The 22297-nt window shown below is 37.8% G+C and overlaps 1 protein-coding gene and 1 long non-coding RNA gene across 2 annotated transcripts in view; one reads left to right on the top strand and one right to left on the bottom strand.

Moving 5' to 3' along the window:
• Nucleotides 1-22297, bottom strand: part of HGTX (HGTX homeodomain transcription factor) — a 46745-nt gene that overhangs the window by 6372 nt on the left and 18076 nt on the right. Inside the window, exon 3 of the mRNA XM_069128718.1 lies at nt 17199-17407. Within this exon, the coding sequence (XP_068984819.1) occupies nt 17199-17407 (209 nt within the window). The remainder of the gene's footprint in view (nt 1-17198; nt 17408-22297) is intronic.
• On the top strand, nt 9956-11158 carry LOC138187639 (uncharacterized). The gene is made up of 2 exons (XR_011175229.1): nt 9956-10678; nt 10960-11158. It is a non-coding gene; the product is annotated as an uncharacterized LOC138187639 (long non-coding RNA).

The following is a 22297-nucleotide window of genomic DNA, read 5'->3' on the forward strand; positions in this document are numbered from 1 at the left end:
GTCAATTTCATTGGGAGTGGGCTTTCTCGAGATTTTTCGCCGACTATGTTTGGCGTGCATGCAAGATGCTTTTGGCATCGTTTGGGCTTGCTTTTTACATCGTAGTTGTCATAGTTAAAGCATAAGTGCATTTTTAAAAGGAGATGTTAAGTGGAATTGATACATATCAATTATACATACATATAAGTGGAAATTAAATTGCGTACACTTAATTGTACATATAAATTATATATATATATATATATATATATAATATATATAATATATATGTATATATAATATACATATAAATTATACATACATATAAATGGAAATGGTAAACGAATTAAATTGTGTACATATAATTGTACATATGAATTATATGTATATGCGTATATATACATATGTATGTATAATTTATACGTATAATTATACGTACAACTCGAATTTATTAAATTCCGATAACAAGATTGGGAATGTTATAAAAGTGGACATCTTTTGTCCTATTTTATTTTCATCACAGAATCATTGTCTTTCGTTCCTCTTTTTTTATGTTCCTCTATCGTCACGCAAGGATTCTGTCGTTTCAACGTGCTATTGGATCATTTCTTAATTCGAAATTTAATACTTTTGAAATAATTGATTCGATTCGCATGGAAACATTTTAAAACGATGATTTGCTTTTAATACAATGTTTTAATGCATTGCGATTTAGCGATGTAGAGTAATAGCTGTGTAACACACGGTCAGCCCACGAATTACAATTAGTAGGACGTAGTTGCTGAAAACGTGTGTCTGTATGATTTTCCCATTCGTGTTATATTCTATATTCATTCCATTCCCATGACAAAAAATCATGATCGTTTCACGACTTCCTTTTCGGCTCGAATTTTCCACCCTGTCAGAGGTTCCAACATGTCACCCTCGTCGACTTTTCCTTGTTCCCTTCTTTCCTGTTATTCCACTTTGCTGCGTCCACTCTTACCATTCCATTTGTCGATAATCCTAAACGTTCTTCGAATAATAGCTTTTCTCCAATAATAATATTTATTGATATAATATCTATTTATTAGTAATATCTTTCAATAATGATATTTATTAAAAGATTTATAATTTCAACACAATTTGAATAACATCTTGACGCTGTTCATGTTAATCATATAACTTTTACTTTACGATATTTCATTATAGTCGAAACCTTTTATTTTTATCTGCCATATAATTAGCATAATTTTAATCCTAAACTTGTATTCTTGAAATGTTCATCCCTCAATTTCACTCTCGTTCCAACATAATGAAAATATCTTTTTGATATCCTAAGAAAATGTTTAATATAAAATTGAAACATCATCAATTCTATTACATTTTACTCGAACTTGAGAAGTTTGTCAACGATAAATGTAATTCGTTCGAAAATCACTCAGAGAACTCAGCAGGGCTGAAAAATACATGTACTTATCTACTTATAGCGTTAAAAAATATACGCAATCAAATGATACTACATGGACTGTTCTTAGACCTTACTACTTTTAAACTGCGGATATTTATATTTTTACGTAAATTCAATTATCACTGCAAATTCATATTTTTGTAGATGCAATTGAAACAGTGGAACTTAGGTACACAATCGTATTACGTACTAGATATAACTGATAATGTAAAGAGTATCACATTAAATTTCGGATTTGTTTATGTACTTTTGCATATTATATACACTTTGTGCATTCTCGCGCCCTTAAATTTCTCACGGAGGAATAAAAATTTTCAACTGATTTTCCGCTTGATGAACAATTATCGCGGAACAATGGAGACACGGCTCTTCATTCGATTCACTTTTCTATAAATTGATCCGGTCGCAATCGAATCCAGCGTAATAAACCAACTACAGTGCGGCTTTTTATCGGCGTGCGCCACACCGAGAGATTGGTTCGCATATCATTCTAAACTGCCGGATAAATTTATCGTCACGGTGGATCAATGAGGCCTTAATGAGATATATTACCAAATGAGAGTGTTTATATATCGAATGCGGTCGACCACGGCTGGCTAAACGCCGATCATACGTTGCCGATCTATAACGTCCGCAAAATCACCCTCGTTATCCTCCCAAATATCCAATTTCATTTTTTATTTGTTGCTAAATACCGTATCAACAGGATCTCGTATTTAGTTTGTTAATAACGATGTTCGATAACAGCAATGACAGTACTTCAGTCGTTGATCTTTTTTAATATATCTATTTGCCTTATTAATTGCGTCGGCCGATGGTATCTTTTTTTTTATTTGAAAGTAAAATGAGATTCTCGTTCATAGAAGATGATAAATAACAAAAATCGGTATTAATACTTCCGTGTCTAGAATAATGATTTATGTGAGAAATATTTTTATCTATTATGTGTTTAATTTGAGACCTTTTACTTGTAATGAGTGACAAATTAAAAATAGTAAACTGCTACGTTCCCTGCGTGTCATTTCCAATTCAGACGTTGTTCTCTATCGTTAAAGAATATCGCAAATTAAAAGATGATACGAGAAAATCGTTGCGAATACTTGACATTTATTTCAGTTTTATATTCGAGCTTTTCTCTTTCAAACATTGCAAATTTCTTTGGAACTCTGTCGAAATTCGTCGAAACTTTTGAAGAGCAAGGTTAAAACAAAATTTCAAAAGACCGTAGTAGGGTTAAAACACCCTGTACGCTCGGAACAAAATGGTCTCGAAAGGGCGCCGAGTGAAATTCGCGGCTTTCACCGATGGAAGCTAGCGTTAAGGATGGAAAAACGAAATTCAGTCAGGGTAGATGCTTAATGATGCGTGGAAAGTCGTGTGTGACATTCACTCTGGACAATTTCCACCTCATTGAGCCCGCTTATCATTCAAATGGTACCGTCTCATTGACACGTCGATAAATTTTTAAGGCCGTTCGTGCATTCGCGGCAAAACCAAGTCATGAACCTGCTGAGAGATGAATCGTGGATCGATTATCGCCAGACTGCGAATTTTTATGCGCAATTTGATATTTTTTACGAACGAAACGAAACTTAAATCGCAAATTTGTATCGTCTATTAACCATCGACCTTAGGTCTGTAACGTTATTTTTACTCACGTCGCCTGCATACTGGGTCGTTTAAGTCCACGCAGTTTCTGTTAGGTTTCTGCGTTTTAGAAGAATCCTAAAAATTATTGAATATTCTTCCAAGTTTTTAAAATACGTTTTTGCCGCTGCATATTTAACTTGACTTTTTTAAGTAGAGTAGAATTTGAACAAAGAAATGGGATGAATGAAAAAAATTACTTATAATTATCGGTGAAAAACGTTCCATTATGTAGATAGAAGGTTGAATACTATAGTGAGTAACATTTGCTTTGGATGTTGTACATACACTTAATTATATGTATTATGTGTAAAAATGTTGCTTGAAATTTCCTAAAAAATGCATAACCATTTGCAGCTTGATCATCACTTTCGGTTGAAGATCGACTACCAGTAACGAAGACAACTGTCGGTGAGTCCTTTCTTTCATCTGCTTCTTGTTATGACGTAGTTAATTGCTTTCACCTTTTCAACGTGGTATATTCTCATCATCATTCGCTCATCATTGTTTCATATGGTATACGATTATATAATAGTGCAGAAATCAAAAATATCTTCCGATATTCTGTATGAAGACACTAAAACAAAATCTCAGAAGAAAGTAGGAATAAAGTACAAAAAAAATCACCCCGATATTTCTGGTAATAAATTCTTTCCAATAAATAAAAATAAAAAAATGAGCAATAAAATAACAAATTGAGCCTTCAAATCGATGTAGGATTACAAAGAATTAAGAATTGTTCGGACATAAAATTTGTGGTTCTTCGGATTTCCAGTTCACTCCTTCAGGAGAGATCTGAAACTGTTTCAGATTCTTTCAGGCAGCAAAATCCAAGGTACTTTGGAAACACGATAGAACCACAAATACACTAGTTGGTTATAAGTATTAGAACACTAACTAATATTTAGTGCAAATTGCACGCTTTTCGCTGCTTTCATTTTCTAAATAACAAATCCGTTATTTCCTTCGTATTATACGAGACGCATCCAGAAAAGAAGTTGTCATTAGCTGTCGAAGAGAAGTAGAATTTATTCCTAAAATCTTTGATATTTATCGTAGCGTATATATCTTAAACTAGTCTTTTACGTCCTTTTTATCGTTATTGTGATAGTTGTCATAACGAAATACTAGTTTTTGTATCCCCGTTTCATAGAACGACGTCACCCAGAATTGCAGCTAGCGTGACCATAACTTTCGAAATTCCAAACGGTATAACTTCCGGAATTCCAGACAGTATAACTTCCGAAATTCTAGACGGTGTGACACAATTTCGTGGAGACACGACCGTGAAATTCGTGGAAAATGAATGGAAAGTTGACGAAATTGTGAATCGCCTGTTCTTTTTCTTCGACCGCGTGCAGTAAATCGTCGTTGGCCACAGAGGGTCCGCCGCTTCGTTCGATCGTCATGCACATTTTCACGACCGTCATTAGAGCTTCTAACCCATCTTCTTACCATTGAATCACTCATGGTATGTTCTTCGTACACCTAGCAAAGTCGACGATGAATATCCGTCGGCTTTTGAATGCATTGAAAACGAACAAGCAGTCGTAAACACGATCCGATTGTCTCAAATTTGTAAATTCCAGTTACAGGTAGTTTTAGCGTTTGCGTAACGCCAAAGTGGAAAAGAAATGACAGAATTTTTCACGGCACATGATATATCCTACTGTTGAAGATCAGCGCTGTATAACATTCTAATGATCATCGTGAAAGCTTCAAATCGTACGAATCAATTTCACTTCGTTTAAAAGAGCGGATCAAAATTACTTTGAGGATCGCGAAGGTTCGCGAGGATCGGAATCTGTCGAGATCAATCGGTCCAAAGTAATTTCTCGTAATATTACAAAGTGCTTGGAGCAGAATGTTTCTTCAAATAATAAGTAATGCGATCCGCGAGAATGGCAGAGGGTAGTTGGCTTTTGGCGATAATGCGCTCCTCTGTATTCCGTTCTCGTACCGCTTCCCCATATCGATATGTTTCCTCGCCCGTCCCCGTAACCCACCCCGGCCGACCATTTCGCCTCACTCGAAGATCAAATGGCTTCACCGATTCGCGTTATCCCCAATATTCTATTTTTATTTCGGAATCAAATTTCGCGACCGACGGCAACTGGGAAACGGCCGAGCTTTACGGCCCCCTCCCTCCCTCTTTGTCGTTCTCTTTTGTTCCTTTTTCGATGTTCGCCAAAAAATGACCGAGCTGAAATCGAGTTTAAGCTCGCACCGTGTCTTGATTTCGTCGATGAATATCGATAATGCCGGTGAATGATGTTTCTCACTGGGTTTCTCCCCTTTTTGCTGCCCTGGATCTTCTCCTTGCTCTAGGCATTTCTTTCTTCATTAAAATTAAAATGTCACATGATGTTGAAATGTTAAGTTTTAGTTTTGATATTCGAGACAGTCATGATGCGATGTTTGTATACGTACAATTCTTTTTTTAAATAGATAGTACATTTATAGTATCGTTGGTAAGATACTGTTGTGGATACTTTGATATAGCGAGAGGTATTTTAATCGTATAAGAAGTACGAATGAAATTCGAATGGCTTTTTGCTATTGTTCTCTCCAGTATGGTAGACGTACACGTACGTCCATATCGTATATGGACGTTAGATTCTTAATTACTTTCTTGAAGATGTTCGTAAAGAGGAAAGATTGCAGAAACATCTGTAGTCTATAACAGTCGATATTCTTTAAATATTCAAGAATGGGTAGCTAAGAAGAGCGCATATTTAATCCCTAAATTACGTAAAACGAAATGAAAGAACAGTTTAGCTATACATTATGGAACTTCCTTATAGAAAACAGAAGATACGAATTATCATATTTCTCTCCTGTAATCTTCACATGTAAATGTGTACATATTTGTAATGGAAGAATGTTAATACTTAAATGTAAATTCTCGACATACCGTAGCAGAAAGTTCAACTTTTCTTAATCTTCATTCACCACAATAATCTCAATTTAACAAGACCTGTACATGGTATTCTACTTGCTTCTATTCGCTCGGACGCCTACCGTGCTCAAAGGAAGGGAAGAAGGTCCGAAAGTCAATTAAATAATCCCCGGTTCGTTCAGAAGTAGTCGGATCAGTGAAAATCTTATTGATCACATCTGCGATCCCGTGTCCTCCTTTGTTTCCTAAGCGGAGCACTGATCTCTGCAGCTCGAATGAATTATGGGGGGTAGGGGAATATTAATACGTGTGTACAGTGATACAGATACATTCATCAAATTTGATCAAGGAAACACTCGAGGGCGTTACAGGATTAGTCTCGTCTCCCCTTCATAGAAGCCCGATTTTGATCAGCATGGATTTTTAGCCTCGCCCTTTATCCTAACCAAACTCTTTCTCTCTCTCTCTTTTTCCTCTTCTTTTTATTTTTTTCTTTTCTTTCGACTGACGCGGCGTTAGCGGAAAATTGAACACAGCCGTTTATGACTGTGAAAAGATTGTCTCAAAAAAGAATCCGTGTTTCGTATTCGATATTCGTCAACGAGATGTGTAGCCAAAGAATCGTTGATGTTGGAGATTCAATTTTCAGACATGATACGATTCTTCTTTTTTACAGCTTTTCGATGTTTTCCTTCTTCTTTGGTGGGAGGGAGAGGTTAGAAGATACCGGTTAGTTTTGTAGCTATAATATATAAGAAGAATGATCAAGATTTTTAAATATTGTAATTATTGTAACTAAGAATAGAAACATATATATTTTTGTGTAACACCCTAAGGAAGGCATTTTGCATTGAAATTTGTGAGCAGCTTTATCGACGAGAAACACGTTTATCCTTCAGCTAATTAAGAATTCGTTAAAGTACAGTGTTGCGTTTTCAACTTCTCCAACTTTTTCCAAATAAACCGAGCTCACTCACCGGACGATCACCTGACTGTACCGTGACGAAACGTTATTCGACGTTATTCGAAAGTAGCACGAAAAGAAATATCCTCTACCCGAGCAATTACACGTGATGTGAAGCGTAACCGGAAGACCAGTTTCCCCATCACAACGTCGCCAAGCTACAAAAGAACCCCTAGGAAACTACCTTTCCAGAAACTAATGCAGCGAGCCGACCGTTCTATTCTCGAAATAAAGTCTCAGCCTCTTATCGACGAAGGCGACGAACATGGTAGAACAAGAGACCATATACACGCATATATAGAAACAAGAAAGAGAGAGGGAGAGAGCGAGAAGGCACAAGCTCGTGGAATCGAGCATTATGGAGTCAAGTACATGTGGGCCAATTTCGAGGGTACGAGCTGTGGGAGGTGAATGAAGGGAACGCCGCCTGCTGCCGTGATTTATCACGCCGTGCCATGCCGCGCCGTACATACATACACCACCATGATGATACATGGTGGAGGAAAAGCGGGTAGGAGGCTTTCGCTCGTACTAATTGACGTCATCGATATTGGTATCCGTCGACGAGCAGATTACTCCGCCGTAAACAACTCCACCCCTCCCCCGGTGGTGCTGCTGCAGCCTACCAACCCAGCAGCCCGTCCTCTCTTGTCGTTTCTATCGGGACACAGGGGTGCCCGCCGCCACTTTACTACCACCACCACTGCGTAAACACCATCTAAGCCCTCGTTCCTTCCGCGCGGTCCTACCCTCGAGCGCGCGCTATTTATCCCCATCCCCCCTCCACTCCGGTTACAGCGCCTCGCTATCCCCTCCATTTCGATGCGCGCCGAGATCATTGCGCGTTTTATCCCCACCACATCCCCACCACCGCGAGTTTCGTGCGACTACTGTGCGCTCCATCGGACGTGGACTTCAACTTGTTACTATAATCGTGGTATAGTGTCTCGTTTTAGTATGTGTGTGTATGTGTGTGTGTATGTGTACCCCCCCCCTCTCTCTCTCTCTCTCTCTCTCTCTCTCTCTCTCTCTCTCTCATCTTTAGCTCTCTAGCTTGTTAAACGTGATACACGCGCTGATACGCCTACGAGCATTGGGGTGTCACGCTCTTTAACTCGCAAACGCTTGGCCGTTCACTTTGCCATATTAGATTCTAATAGGGGACGCGCGCCACTCGGGGATCATTCGTTTAGTGCTGGAGACTGAGCTTTGCGCAGTGGTTACGTCTTTCTCTTTTTATCGTTTAACTGGTCCTGTGTTTGGTTTGGTTTCGTACGTGCACAGGATGTTTCAGCGATTATGATACGACTAGCAAGTGTTATATCGTTCTATTGGATAGAGTAGAATGAGAAGACGCGCAGTGGTATTTCTTGATATGGCTACTTGAAAAAATGATAAATAGAAGAATCACGTAGTAGAATAGAACGAGGAACATTTTTTTCAAATTTGAAAAATAATTGAATTATTCTCGTCTTGGTATTCTTTTCATTTTGTGTACCAATTTTTCGCTAATTTTTTCATGATTTACAATAAGCGTTTTGTAATTCTTGCACCATAGATCTTCAAATTTGTCTATTATAGCCACGACAGTCGTGTCTTGTAACGGTTGTAATAAAATTTCAAAAGGTTTAATATAATGTATATAATATACACATTCGTAAAAATTTTCTCTAAGTGATGGAATATTTTCATCTGCCACTATACATCGTCGAGCATTTTCGGTGGTGGTCGTCGTTGCACTTTGCTCACTGTTCGCTTCACCGAGCCGGCTAACTAAATCATGCGTCGGACATCGTTGGCAATTTGAACGACGACCCGCGTAATAATCTTAATAGCTGGTTCTCGTTCGATTCACGTCGCAGACCAGTGCGTTGTGTTTCGGTATAGTGTCAAGCGATGATTGCTGGTGGCGTCAGAGCAATTCGCGATATTTCCACTGGGTAGACACGCGGAAGTAGTTTTTCTATATTGTATGACGAACCCGATATAAATGCGTGTATAGCGAGACTGAAGGACTGATGGATGAGTGTTTTCGGGTGATTTTGAGTGGCTTTTATGGAGAAACGTTGGATCTAGCCCTATATGAGTAATACACCTATTCTTTGAAGATAAAAATTCTAATCAAGGAAAACATTCTCCTTGCGCGAACAATCGAAATTCAAAAGTGTAAGTTTAAATCCACTCAAAACCGAACTAATTAAAATCTCAAATTAAATACCAAAATTTCTGGCTATCCTTTTCTCACAGAATTAGTCAAAATTCTGGTCTCAGAAGCTCAACCCAACCTAAAATAGCGAATAGTAATTATATTAAGTCTGGGTTGTGCTTCTGGGACCAGGATGTTGATTAAATTAAATTATTTGAAACAATTATTGTGATTCGCTGTTTTAACTTAAATCGAGCTTCTGGACCAGAATTTTGGTTGATTCCGAGAGAAAAGAATTGCAGTCAGAATTTTGGCACTTCATTCGAGATTTTAATTCGTTTGGTTTTGTTTAGATCTAAACCTATAATTTCAAGTCTCGACTTTTGCACTTGTTCGTGCGAGGAGAATATCTTTCTTAGTTGGAACTTTTATGATCAAAAATTACATACAAATCATTGTAGTTGATATGTTTAATTCAAGAAGAATTGATAATCTTTATGACACGGTCGTTTAGTCTACGATAAGTTTGAACCAATGTTGCTAAATTTTGCTGTCGTTTGGTTGCGACATTATAGTCTCCTGCTATTTTCATGATTAATTCGAGATTTGGTAAAATAAGGTGTCACAGCACATGAGTAAATCGGAAGAGACTCATATTGTTGTGCCTTGGAGTGCCAACGTTGTTTTGATTTGCTAAGTTCAAAGGTAAACGAACTCCGGACAAAATATTATCCCCGTTATTTGTAATCGTCAACCGGAGTTACATTCGAGCCTTTTATAAAACACCGGTCGATATAAATAGACGAACGTGCTCTCTAGGACAGTCATTATAACGAGTCATTATAGCGAGTCATACAGTCGACTAGCGAGCAACGATTACGACAGGTATACACTATTTCTGTATTTGTACTTAAAGTGATTTTAATATAATTGATTATTACAATTTTATCATTCGTCTTCTTAATAAACCAACCAGCACGTATAATAAACCAAAGTTTTAAATGATATTAAAAAAAAAAAAAAAAACGAAATGAAATAAGATGAAACGAAGTCTAAACAACAATTATAAACAGATAAACAAAATTGGAAAGATACAAGTAAAATACACGAATGTGTAATTTCCTAATTATACAGCGTTATAGAAGCTCAATTAATCCTCTTTTACGAAATAAATTCAATTTTCTGAAATCATTTTTGTTGGTCAATTTCAAGTACAATGAATAAAATAAGTAATTTCAATATTGTTTCGATCAATCCTCCGTACGCGAATGTAAACGTGGTTGCGTGGCAAATTTAACGTGTATTTGGTTAAAATAAAGGAAAAAAAGAACAAACAAGAAAACAGACACGAAAAAAAAAGAGATAAAAGAAGAAAGAGGAAAAAGAACGCGTATCGGTGGGATACACGTTTCGAAAACGAAAAAGTGATAAATCTGGAAATGTGGAATGACAGAACACATATATCTTCGTTGGACGGAACTAGCGAATCCCTATATGCCGTACTAATCCTTTTCCGATACTGAAAAAATGATAAATCTCGGATGTAAAACCACGAACGTAGGATATCGATTTTGTATACAGGACGATCCATAAGTGAGCCATAAGAACTTTAACGTTTAAGCTCGTTCGTCTATAGTATAAACGATGTATTTGTTTAACGAGCGATCTTTGATCCTCGAACGATATCAAATAAAATATTTTTGCCGAATCTGTTAACTGACGAGTAGTGTAGTCAGATTAATACGTAGTTAGAAAAACTTTAGAGCGTGAAATGAAATATTTATTGATACAAAAAGACGGATGAGCTTAGAAGAAACATCGTATTTATGATGTTTAATCTATTACGTTCTAACGGTATTTTAACTTACAATTAGACATCATTGTTTCATAAAATCATTCAAGATTTTCGTAAGTTCTAAGGAGAAAGGAGGAGAAAGACAAGAAGAAGGAGAAACGAAATACGAAGGCAAAACATCTTATAATAAAGTGTAATAAAAATCCAATTCTTAAATCTCTGTAGAGTCGTTCGATATTTTTGAAGATTAAAAACACTGCACGTATAATTTTTAAATTCCCATGAATCGTTCAGAAGTTTTATAAATTAAAAGGAAAAGAAGGAGAAAGCAAATGGAATAATACAAAAAAAAAAGACAATAAGTATAGAACTAGCCTTCGTTTAATAGCGAAATACAACGTGAGAAATTTAATTTTTACATTTCCATAGAATCATTTAAGATTATCAGAATATTAAAAAAAAAAAAAAAAAAGAGAGGAACGAAATAAAAGGAGAAGACAAAACAAGAAATGGAAGACAAGCCTCTGTTTAATCAGATCAAACGAACAAACGTATCCCGTAAATTTCATTGCTGAATATACTTCATAAATCCACGTTCATCCGAAACGCATGATATTAATTCGACTGAAAGCTTTCCGTAAATAATGTAATGATCGATATATCGTCGCGTCGAGGCAGATAAGTTTATTACGCGACGAACGGAGCGAAACGCTCGCGTCAACGTATGTCGAGCAAATAATTTCCAGCGTAATAACGCAAATGTTTATAAATGTAGTTCGCTTGATCCCTGCGTTTAGTCACGATCGTTTGTCAACGATGAACGTGGCCGCCACTCGGTGAGATCATTTTTAGGCTTCCAGAGACTTCAACGCTCGATCGTGCTCTATTCACGTTAGACGCGTTGAATTAGGCTACTATGTGCATGAAAAGCATATAAAAAATATCGTTTCTCCGAAGTTTGAATTTGACAATCTAATACCATACGTTAAATCTACGCCCTATCGTCAATTACCAATAAAGATAAAGAAGTAATATAAATGTTAAGAAGGTTTCTAATGAAAATGTTAAAATCATTTATTAATGGTCATTATGAATAATTAAGATATTCCGATGGCAATCTTTTGTAGTTTTTTTTTCATTCCTGTAACGTTAAAGAATTGTTTAAATATTAAAAAGGTCTGTAAGTATAGTTTGATGGTATCGCTTGGATATTATTATTGACAGCAATTTTTGATTTTATCCTTGATTTATTTAATATTGACGATGAGAAACTATCGATTGAATTTTATAAAATATTAATTTATCATCAAAGATCTATGAAATATAGTTATTTTATTTCTGAGAATGGAATACAGTCGTTGAATTCTTATTTCGTTCGTCTATCAGGCGAAAGTTCAGAACGTTTAACAATAACAGGGGACAATATATTCCTGTTATCTAACAGCTGACATCGAAGGAAGCACGAAGTAAGAATGTAATACGCGGCACATGATCGTAACACAGTGGCAAACGAGAAAAGTTCGCGACGAAACACTGTTTCACTAGTGTATCAACTGGAAGAACCATCTTCATTTTCTTAGCGATAAAAGTTCGATTCTCTTCCTTTTTCATTTGTAAAAGACGACTCTACTAAAATACATGTTACAGGAAATAGAATGTATATGATTCTAATATAAAATCTTGTCGTCTCTCTGATTCCTTAGATTTTAATAATTTACCTGCACTTTGTTCTTTGTCTTTTCTTTTCTCTTTTTTTTTTTTTTGAGATAATATTTCACACTTTAAAATCGTATCTTTCACTTTAAATTTCAATAATTCACCTGAAAATGTTGTTCAATAAAATTTCTGATCACTCGAAAAGATTTTATACATATACTTGGTATACCGAGTTACGTAGGAATAATAAATAACTGGGGGAATTAGGATCCTCTTTCTACAAGAATTTCTAACTTTCCCCTTTTCATTCCTTTTCGCTAATTATACCTTGATCATTAGTTTCAAGCCCCGATCCCCGTGTTTCCTTATTTTTAATTTCTTTTCCCCCGCTGCTTATTCCAGCCTCGGTCCCTTTCTTTTCCCTTTTATCTTTTTTTCGTCTATCAAGACGCCAGAGAAACGCTCAGAATATTAAAACTCGTCTTGCTCTGTACGAAAGAAACTTGCATTTAGTCGCCAGACGCGTAGTAATTTCTTTTTGGCCACTCTCCATCCTACTTCTTTCCTTTTAAGAAGAAATTCGAATTCTAATCTATATACATATATATATATATATATATATATATAAATATATATATATATATATATATATATACTTTTGGTTTCAAACAATTGCGATCAGTCGTATGAAAATCCTATCCAAAATCAACAACTGCAGCAAGAACGCGTAACTATCAAATTCGAAACACGTCCCCCGTGTTCAATCGTTCACAAACTCATTGTTACTCTGCGTGTAGGTACTGAGGTATCAGAGTGCTAGCTAGCGTCTTAGAGTACTGGAATCTTGCGCGCGACGATCACAATGGCTGTGCTAAAGACCAACATCTTGCTAGCAGCTTCAATGTAGATATTAAAGCTTGTAGGAAAATCGAGAATACACATGTGCGTTGTTTTAGCAAGAAAATAGTCGTTGATAACTTGCGACAGTTGATGCGACTTTAAATAATAAAACAACAACGCAACTACCATTAAATTTCACCCTTCAAATCCTTCCGTCTAATCTAACTACATCCCCTCGCCATAGCTCGTCAACCTTTCCACCGCTACAACCACCAAGCCAAATACATCGAAACACCGCCTATCCAGCACGAATCGATGCCTCTGAATCAGCGACTCGTCCCGTTGCTCGGGTATATATTGTCGTAATATTTCGGGAAACGGTGCTCCGTAGATCCGTTGGCAATCTCGCCCCCGAAGATGGCATATACGCGGAGGTGAATCGCCTCTTGCCGAGGAAATCCGAGGTAATTGAATGCTAACCCCTCCGTCTCCACCCTCTCCTTGCCCCCCTCCCCGCTCTTACCCTTCTCCACCCGCAATCCACCCTCTCAGTATCATCCAGCGAGAGACAGGGGGTGGGATGGGGGAGGCCGGGAGGGAAAACGTGCTCATCCCCGTGGCCATCACTCACCGACGCAGACTTGTAGCTTTCAATAAAAATGTAAATATGGCGGCGTAGAACGAGCCAATGACAGCGCTACATCGACGAGGCCGCGACACACACAGAAACCTCCGGCTAGCTGCGGAGGGTTGGATGGAGAAACGCGAACAGAAAGAAAGGGAAAGAGCACGGAAGGGGGTGGCTGAAGAGGGAAACGCAGCCAGAGGGTCGAAGATGGCGAACCAGAGGAGCGACACGATGTAGGAGGCTTCGAGTGTGCCAGGAGAGAGTTCTCTTCCTCGAACTGGAAGCTACGAGTACTACAGATGTAGCTGTGCAGAGGCGGGAGTAAAAGTGGCAGGCTTCCACCTCCCTCTTGGAGGATGGTGGAAGAAGAGGTGGAGATGTAGGGTGGTTGGAAGCCCACCTCCTCCTCCTCCTCTTCCTGGATATGGAAGATAGGTAATAGAGGGTTTTCAAGGGGGTAGGGAGGGAAACCGGGGATGGACGGTCGAAAAGATGGAGAGAAATAGATGGATAGAGAGAAGAGAGACACTGGGTGAAAAAAGAGGATTGGAGGGGAGGGATGTGACGCTGTCGTCACCCAGGAGCTCTCAACGTTTCTCTTCGTTCCTCTTACGGCGAGTGCTTCATAGGGTTTGAGGGTGGGAGGAGATAGAAGGGAGAGAATGACGCAGGTGCCGCAAAGCTTGACACGTCTCCGGGCTGTTTTGTCACCTTCTTTTATCCTTCGAACTTTTTACAAGCTGCCTCGTTAGAAGCTTGCTCGCGGCGTTGATGGAGTAAGCCGGCGGCGGACAAATGCGTTTTAAAATTACGACAACCCCCTCCGCTCCCGGCTGATGTCGGAGAACGACGAAGGCTGACGCCCCAGTTAGTGTACCTCTGCGATGATATCCGGGGCTTTCGCGGATTATTCGGTTGCTTCCAGATAGCTTTTCATTTTGGATTTCTTTGATTTTGTTACTATTTTCGTTGAGTTCCACAGGCTGATTATTAAGACATTGATTTATGAAAATTCTCTGATTCACATGGTTCTAAAACATTGATATTCGGATGATCAGATTTACGGCTGTAAAGTGGAGTTTATTTTGTTCGTGTTTCATTGAATTTGATGATATAGTTTGGCATAGATTTTCATTTTCGGTCTCTTTGATTCTATCGACGTTGAGTTGGGTTTGATAGGATTGTTATTAATATAATTCGATACACATTCGTTCACGAATATTCTTCGATTCGTGTGGTTGTAGAACAAACGATCGATATTCGATTCAGATAGTGAGATTTGTGCTTGTAAATTGGAATCTATTTTGTTTGTGTTTGGTTAAGTTTGATGGTATGGTTGTTGCAATGGTAATTTAGATAAATTTTAAGCATGATTCTTGTCTTTTACCGATTTGGAATTTCATGAAAGTTCTCATTGATTTACGCTACCGTTTTAAAAATATTGATACGCTGTGATTGCGATACTTGGAATGTAATTATCATCGACACCTCGAGAGTTCGTATTTCGTCCACGTCGCATCTTAAGAAATTACCAACCCTCTTATTCGAACCTCGAAATATCCAAAGTGTATGACAATAACAATATCATATCTTTACTGCTCTTTTACTTGCCATAATTCTACCAAATCTTCATTATGAATATCGCAGTCTAACTATACAAACTACAATTCGTACCATTAACAATCACGATTTTAATAAACGATTTACGATCATCTACATCCAAATAGGATATTAGAACTACCGAACCTCTTGAAACCTTCGAATTAACGATGCAAAATCAGTTGCAATAAATTACAAATTAGAGCGGCGAAAATACACATGGAACTGAAAGGGAAGAAAAAAGGGGCACGACGAATGAAATAATAATTTCAGCGTGGATATTCTCTATCGAAAGGGATCGAGATCGAAGCAACAAAAAGTGGCCGGTCATTAAAACGGATGATTTTTCGAGGTTGTAATCCGCGCTTAAACGTTTAAGCCGACAAGGAAATATTAAACGATGGCGGCCGTTAAAAACACCGGGCAGTTTAAGTTGATTTTACTTTTTATCGCGACGTAGTGTACCCTCCCCGCTGCCGTTCGTTCCATCATTCACGGATTAATATCGGGCGCCGAGCTCGAAAACGCTTCAACTGTTATGAATTTTTATTAACCCATCTACATCTGTTACTCATAATTAGCCGGGCGCTCGCTTAAATCATCCGGACGTTTTTATCGGAGATTAGCGTAAAGTTTATTAAAAGCACCGCGCGAAACGCCACATTCTAACGTTCGTACGCGCCTAATTTCTCTCAAACAGATTTCACCTCGGCTACGTTCTTCGGATCATTCTCGATTCAATTGTTTCGCGTTTGACCATGCTACAGCTTTTCTTGATTATGTTTTTTTTAAGAAATACCTTCGTAGTCGAGTAATTTGAAAATATCCAAAGAATCTTATCTTAATATTAGTATGCATGATTTCTCGCTTCAAGTTTATATCAAGCATCTTCTTAAAACGTTACAAATACTATCTGTTTCTTGGAACGAGAGTACGATGGAAGTATAAAAATTCCAGGAGTCTAGCAGCGTTGAAAAAGACACGAAGGAACAGCTATTAACACGCGTAATATCTTCTTCGTTCAAAGATATTTCTTAAAGTAACGAAGATGGAAATGAGAATCAAGTAAGAACGAAAAGAAAAGATTCGAGGATCGTTTCGAAAAGCTAACTTTCTCATCTTTCGTTCTATCTATAATCTACGAAGGAAGATTGATCCTAAATGAAAGAAGAAGAAAGTTTAACATATCCACCGTAATAAAGTACAGTAATCAATAAATCGATTAAGTATATAAATCATTGAGACAGCTGTAATTTGCATCGAAAGATGCCCTATTTGACGAACCAAAAAACGTGTTTCCCATACGATGAAACCTATCGCGAGGAACTCGGATATTATTTTCCAATTAACCACCTAAATACTTACACAATTCTACGCAAGAAGACCAGTTAATATACACCAATCTTCCCGTAATCTCCTAAAGCAAACCCTACCGAAACCTATCAGAGACCCAAACCCACATAAACTCATCAAGAGTCCAGCCAAGACACACTAACGACCCTTTAATCGCCCTAAAGCAGAGCTACCCCTAAAAACAAACGAAAGAAAAAGAAGTAGAGAAAAGATAGGAGAAAAATCTCTCTGAACACTCTTACCTTGACTTGCGATTCGGACATGCCCAGGGCGTAGGCCAATTTAGCACGTTCTGGTCCAGCTAGGTATTTCGTCTGCTCGAAGGTTTTCTCAAGAGCGAAGATTTGCTGGCCGCTGAACGTCGGCCTGGTGTGTTTCTTCTTGCCGCCCTCGTGTTCGCCGGTTCCACCGGAGCCTGTCATCGTTTGCTGACAACCCAGCTGTTGCGACACTGTAACATCGATATCTTCCAGGGATTCTCTTCTACTGAAGGGTAGCGATGGGCTCAAATAGATCGCACGTACTGTGCAGAGGCGAGACGATGGCTAGGCAAAGGAGTTCGCCTCTGATTATTTCTGTTAGGCCCAATAGAATCCTAGGGATAAGCACGCGTATTGACCGAAATGAGTTTCTAAGTTTATATTCGGAAAGCATAAATTATATTCGATATGTAAAAGAATTTGAAATAATATTAAGTGTAATCTACGATAAGTGAGAGAAAAAATAGTACAATGCATCGAAAGCATTGTTATAGAAGGTTGTATGATTATTTGTAATTATATAAAAGTCTTGAAAACATCGTTTTCGAAATATAACGCGAAGAATTTTGTCCGGCAGGAAACTTGGAAACTATTACATGTCACGCAAAAGAAAGTTTAAACGCAAAGTGTTACAAGAAAATGTTATAATTTTGTAAAATAAATTTGACAAAGAGCAAAGAGTAAAGTACTTGCGACGTACTTGAGCCCATCGCTATTCTCTTCGTCGCTCCAACAACATCGGCTCCCTTTCCAAGGAGTCGTTATTTCTATTCATCCGCCCGATAGTTACGAAAAAATTAATGAAAAAAAATGATGTCGGCTACTACGAGCATCCGGTACAAAGAGAACAGAGATCGTTGCGGGTCGTTCCCAAAGAAAATTGGAGTCAGTGACGTTTTCCTCGATTATGAGGATTTAATAATAACTTCGGAAGAATTAAGTTTAGGTTCTGGACAAATTGTGTTTAGAATTTCGAGAAATTAGGAATCGAATTATACGTTTAGAATTTCGAGGAATTGGGAATTTGACATGTTTGTAATTTTGTGAAACATTTTACTGGAACAGTAAAATTATCACGAAACTTATCGAACCAGTCGGAGTCGTGGTCACTTTTATCAAGCAATTAATCTTCATCAATTTTCCGTCATTCTTCTTGCCATGGTCCGCGCGTTTCGTCCCCGACGATTCACATAGGCTATCGATAATTACGTCATAAATTTACATCTCGTTACACGCCAAAAATGTTCTGTACGACATATCTATTGAAAACCATCCAATTATTCCACGATAACACGTCACGATTGCAACCTTTTGCGGTATATTCGATCCTCCACTTCATTTACCTCGTCGACGTTAAAAACTCATACTAATCGCAAGAACACATTTATTTTGGTTATCGTAGAAATAAGCCGAGGAGCAAAAGTTTAGGGAACTAAATACGAAGGAACTTTTTGAAAGCAGAAAGAAAATTATTTTTAAACATAGAAGAATACCGGGATTAAAATATTTTTAGGGTAAACGACAATTATACAATTTTATTACTAGATTGATCCACGTGAAGTGTCTCTTGGGAGTTTAAATTTGCCAGCTCAATATCATTCGTTAAATTTCGCTCTCTTGTCGCTTATTATATATCAAAGAAGAAAATCTCAAGAGATCACGGCGAACGGAATAACTTTTTAATTTTAATTTTTTAATGGTTAACGTTACCAGTTCGTACTTTTACTTGTGTTTTTGACAATTACAATTACGGAAGAAATAAACAGGATCAAACCAAATACTGTTCTACATGGAAACAAGATTTTACTAGCTAATATCATTAGTTTAAATATAACGTAAAGGGGCTCGTGTAGACAAATGTTCTCTATACACAAGGAAATTTTTCTACGTTTATTTGATTATCCGAATTAGACATAATATTCGAATGCAAACTCTTCAGATTCTTGTTCTTGCTTTAATTACAGAAACTTGAAGTCTTCTAGTTCATGATTTTCTTAAAACTACTACCTACAAATAGATGGTATATTAATAATTGATATTGCAGTATCAACACTATTTTTTCCAATTTGCACATTTCAAATAAGAAATATCATCATGATGCCATAGAAAATCGTCCCACTAGAAAAAAGGGGAGATTACGGTTTAATTTGACGGAATAACGCGTTTCAAGGGTTAAACACTTGTGCGATAGACCGCAATGATGGCGTCTCGACGGGTGTCGGCACGTGACTGCCACGTGGGTTCGCTGTTCCGCAAATAACCAGACTCTGTTATCGTTATCCTTGCCTTCACGGCTGATCCTGCTTACTTCTGTAGGGATACAAGATCCTACGGAATAGATAACGCCGTTGAATAGAACGACACGTGACAGAGGGTGAGATTGGCCTGGAATTATCGCGACGGAAACACGTTCACAGACGATCTACCGCGAAAAATTGTGATTAGTATGTATCTTGGGGTTCCTACTTGATGTTGCGAGGTAATAGCCTGGAAAATTCGCAGGAAATCGCGCGAACATCTAATTGATAGGGATACAGAGGAAAAATAGCATTTTCGGAAAGTCAGTTGGTTGGACTTTGGTAATTTTGAAGGCTAATTGTATTTGATTTTTGGAAATTTTAATTCCTTCGTTTTGGGATTTTGGGAGAGTTCGGTGTTTGCAAGAGCACGGTAAGATACGTCCAGCTGGTTTTCAGTAATTTCGATGAATACACGGTCGAGCTAATTGAATTAAACTGTAATTTAATTACGGAATTTAATTACACTGTACTTGAATTACACAGTAATTACGTATATTTACGAGTAATTAGATAATTCAAACTTCTCAATTAATTACATAATTCGAACTTTTCCAATTAATTCTATCGCTAATTACCGTGATCACCAGCGTAATTGAATTACTATGTAATAGCATACGATGTAATTGAATTATTTTGTAACTGTAACTCATGGGGTAAGTCGATCGTAATTCTCCCCAATTCTGGATAAATAATGGTTGGAACAAAGCTGTGTTTTTCCAGTGGCAATAGACTTTGATTGTGAATTTTATTGTTATCCATTGTATCGAGCGAGACGAAGAAAAATTGGCGATTTTACTGGTTTTGAAACAATGTTTGCGCATACGTAGTTATTAATAATGATATTTTTATGTCAATAGTATTTATAACAATATAATTTTCTACGCTCGAGTCTAAAGCAAATGATCAGTACGGTGCACAGCGTGAAAAATATAATAATTAATAATATTCTCATATCGATAACATCGAAATATAACAATTAATCCAAACAAACGACCATTACAATTTATTATAGCACAGAACAGAATTATACTTTTGATATTTCATATATCGTTTCATTTATACTTGTCCTGTAGCATTTTACGTATTTCCATTTCTATTAGATGCATAAACATTCTCACTGTAATAATCGCAATTTAGCACGACGCCCTCGGTGCAACCAACCCTTAGTGGAAAATCAATCTTGCTCCGTAGAGATGACAGGATGGCAAACGACTGACACGCATAAATTTCCGCAAAAAGCGTACGGACTTATCGAATTACCGAAGCAAGAGAAAGTTGGTTGGCGTGAGTTTACGCAGTTTCTAAGTAGATGAATAGGGGATATCGCGTGAAACGTGTAGCTCGATCGTGAGTAGAGGGTGGAGAGTGCGGTAAGCAGCTCATTAGAACCCTCCCCGCCGACTGGCCATTATTGCCTCGTTCCGTATTCCGTTACAAATTGCTTTATTAAATTAAAGTCCCACAACCCATACTGTTGTGACGACCCTACGCCTCCTCTTTCCCTTTTCAACCCCCTCTCTGCATCTCCTCTTTGCATCATCCCCCATGTGCCGCGTAAACGCGTCTGACCGCGTGCTGCCTTCTATCCTTGAACCCTTCTTAATTACCATACCAACAATTTGACTTAATATTTTTCCTTTGCATTTTCTCTATATATCTGTACGAGGGGTTCGTACGATATTATCTAGTTTTTAGAATTTTTGTTACATATTTTATTAAATGTCAGATTTCTTAATTATCATACCACCAATTTTACGCAATTACTATGTACTAACAATTGTACTTAGTTACCATACGCTCATCTTCCATATTCTATTTAAAACTATTACTATTACTCTCTCGCGCTTCTCATTTTCTGAACATTTTTCACTTCACTCAAAATATTTATCTTCGCCACTAAATCTTTAACATTCTTCCGCTAAGCAATTCAATTTAAAACTACCCCACACTCCTTTACTTTTCATTCCTTCAACGTCCATCGAAACCATCTTTCTCCTTTTCTCAACATTTTCTAAATCAACACTTACCAACTCATATTCTATTTAAAACTACCTTACCCTTTCTCTCTATTCCTTCAACATCCACCACTCTATCAATCGAACACGTTCGTCTCCACCGCCAAATTTCTAACATCCATCTCCTACTAATCGATTCAATTTGAAACTATCACACTCTCCCCTACCTCTCATTCCCTCATCGCCCATTGAAGCTATCTGCCTCCTTCTTTCAACATCTTCTACTACAACACTCGCCATTCATATTCTACTTACCTCGTTCTTTGCTTTTATCCTTTCAACGTCTATCATCACTCCATCCACCCAAAACATTCATCACCACCGCTAGATCCTTAACATCCATCTGCCGCTAAGCAATCCCATCGTCGAGCCAATTGAGAAGGTCCAGGTATTTAATAGAAATATAAAACCATTCCCATGGATGTAATATAAACGGTGTCCCGTGACGGTCGTTGAAGGATCAGCACGCGAGGCCTGTGCAACCGATCGACCTAACAGCTCGGAATATAAAGCACGTGGGTATCGACACGGTGCCTTTATATTTCCACTCGTAACTCAAGTCAGCGAAAGAGAAACAAAACGATACGCGAGCAAGGGAGAAACGGCAGGAAGAAAACGATAGAACAGGGAAGAAAGAGCGTGGAGTACACCGCAGATACGTCCATGCAGTTAAAATATTGCCCAGAGTTATTCACGTGAGTGTGGAAAGCAGGGGCTGGGCCTCGCAGGGATACGAGGGTTGATATTGAATATGATATTCCGGATA

This window comes from Bombus flavifrons, chromosome 15 (assembly GCF_040668555.2).
Source record: "Bombus flavifrons isolate JBK064 chromosome 15, iyBomFlav1_principal, whole genome shotgun sequence".
Taxonomy (NCBI): domain Eukaryota; kingdom Metazoa; phylum Arthropoda; class Insecta; order Hymenoptera; family Apidae; genus Bombus; species Bombus flavifrons.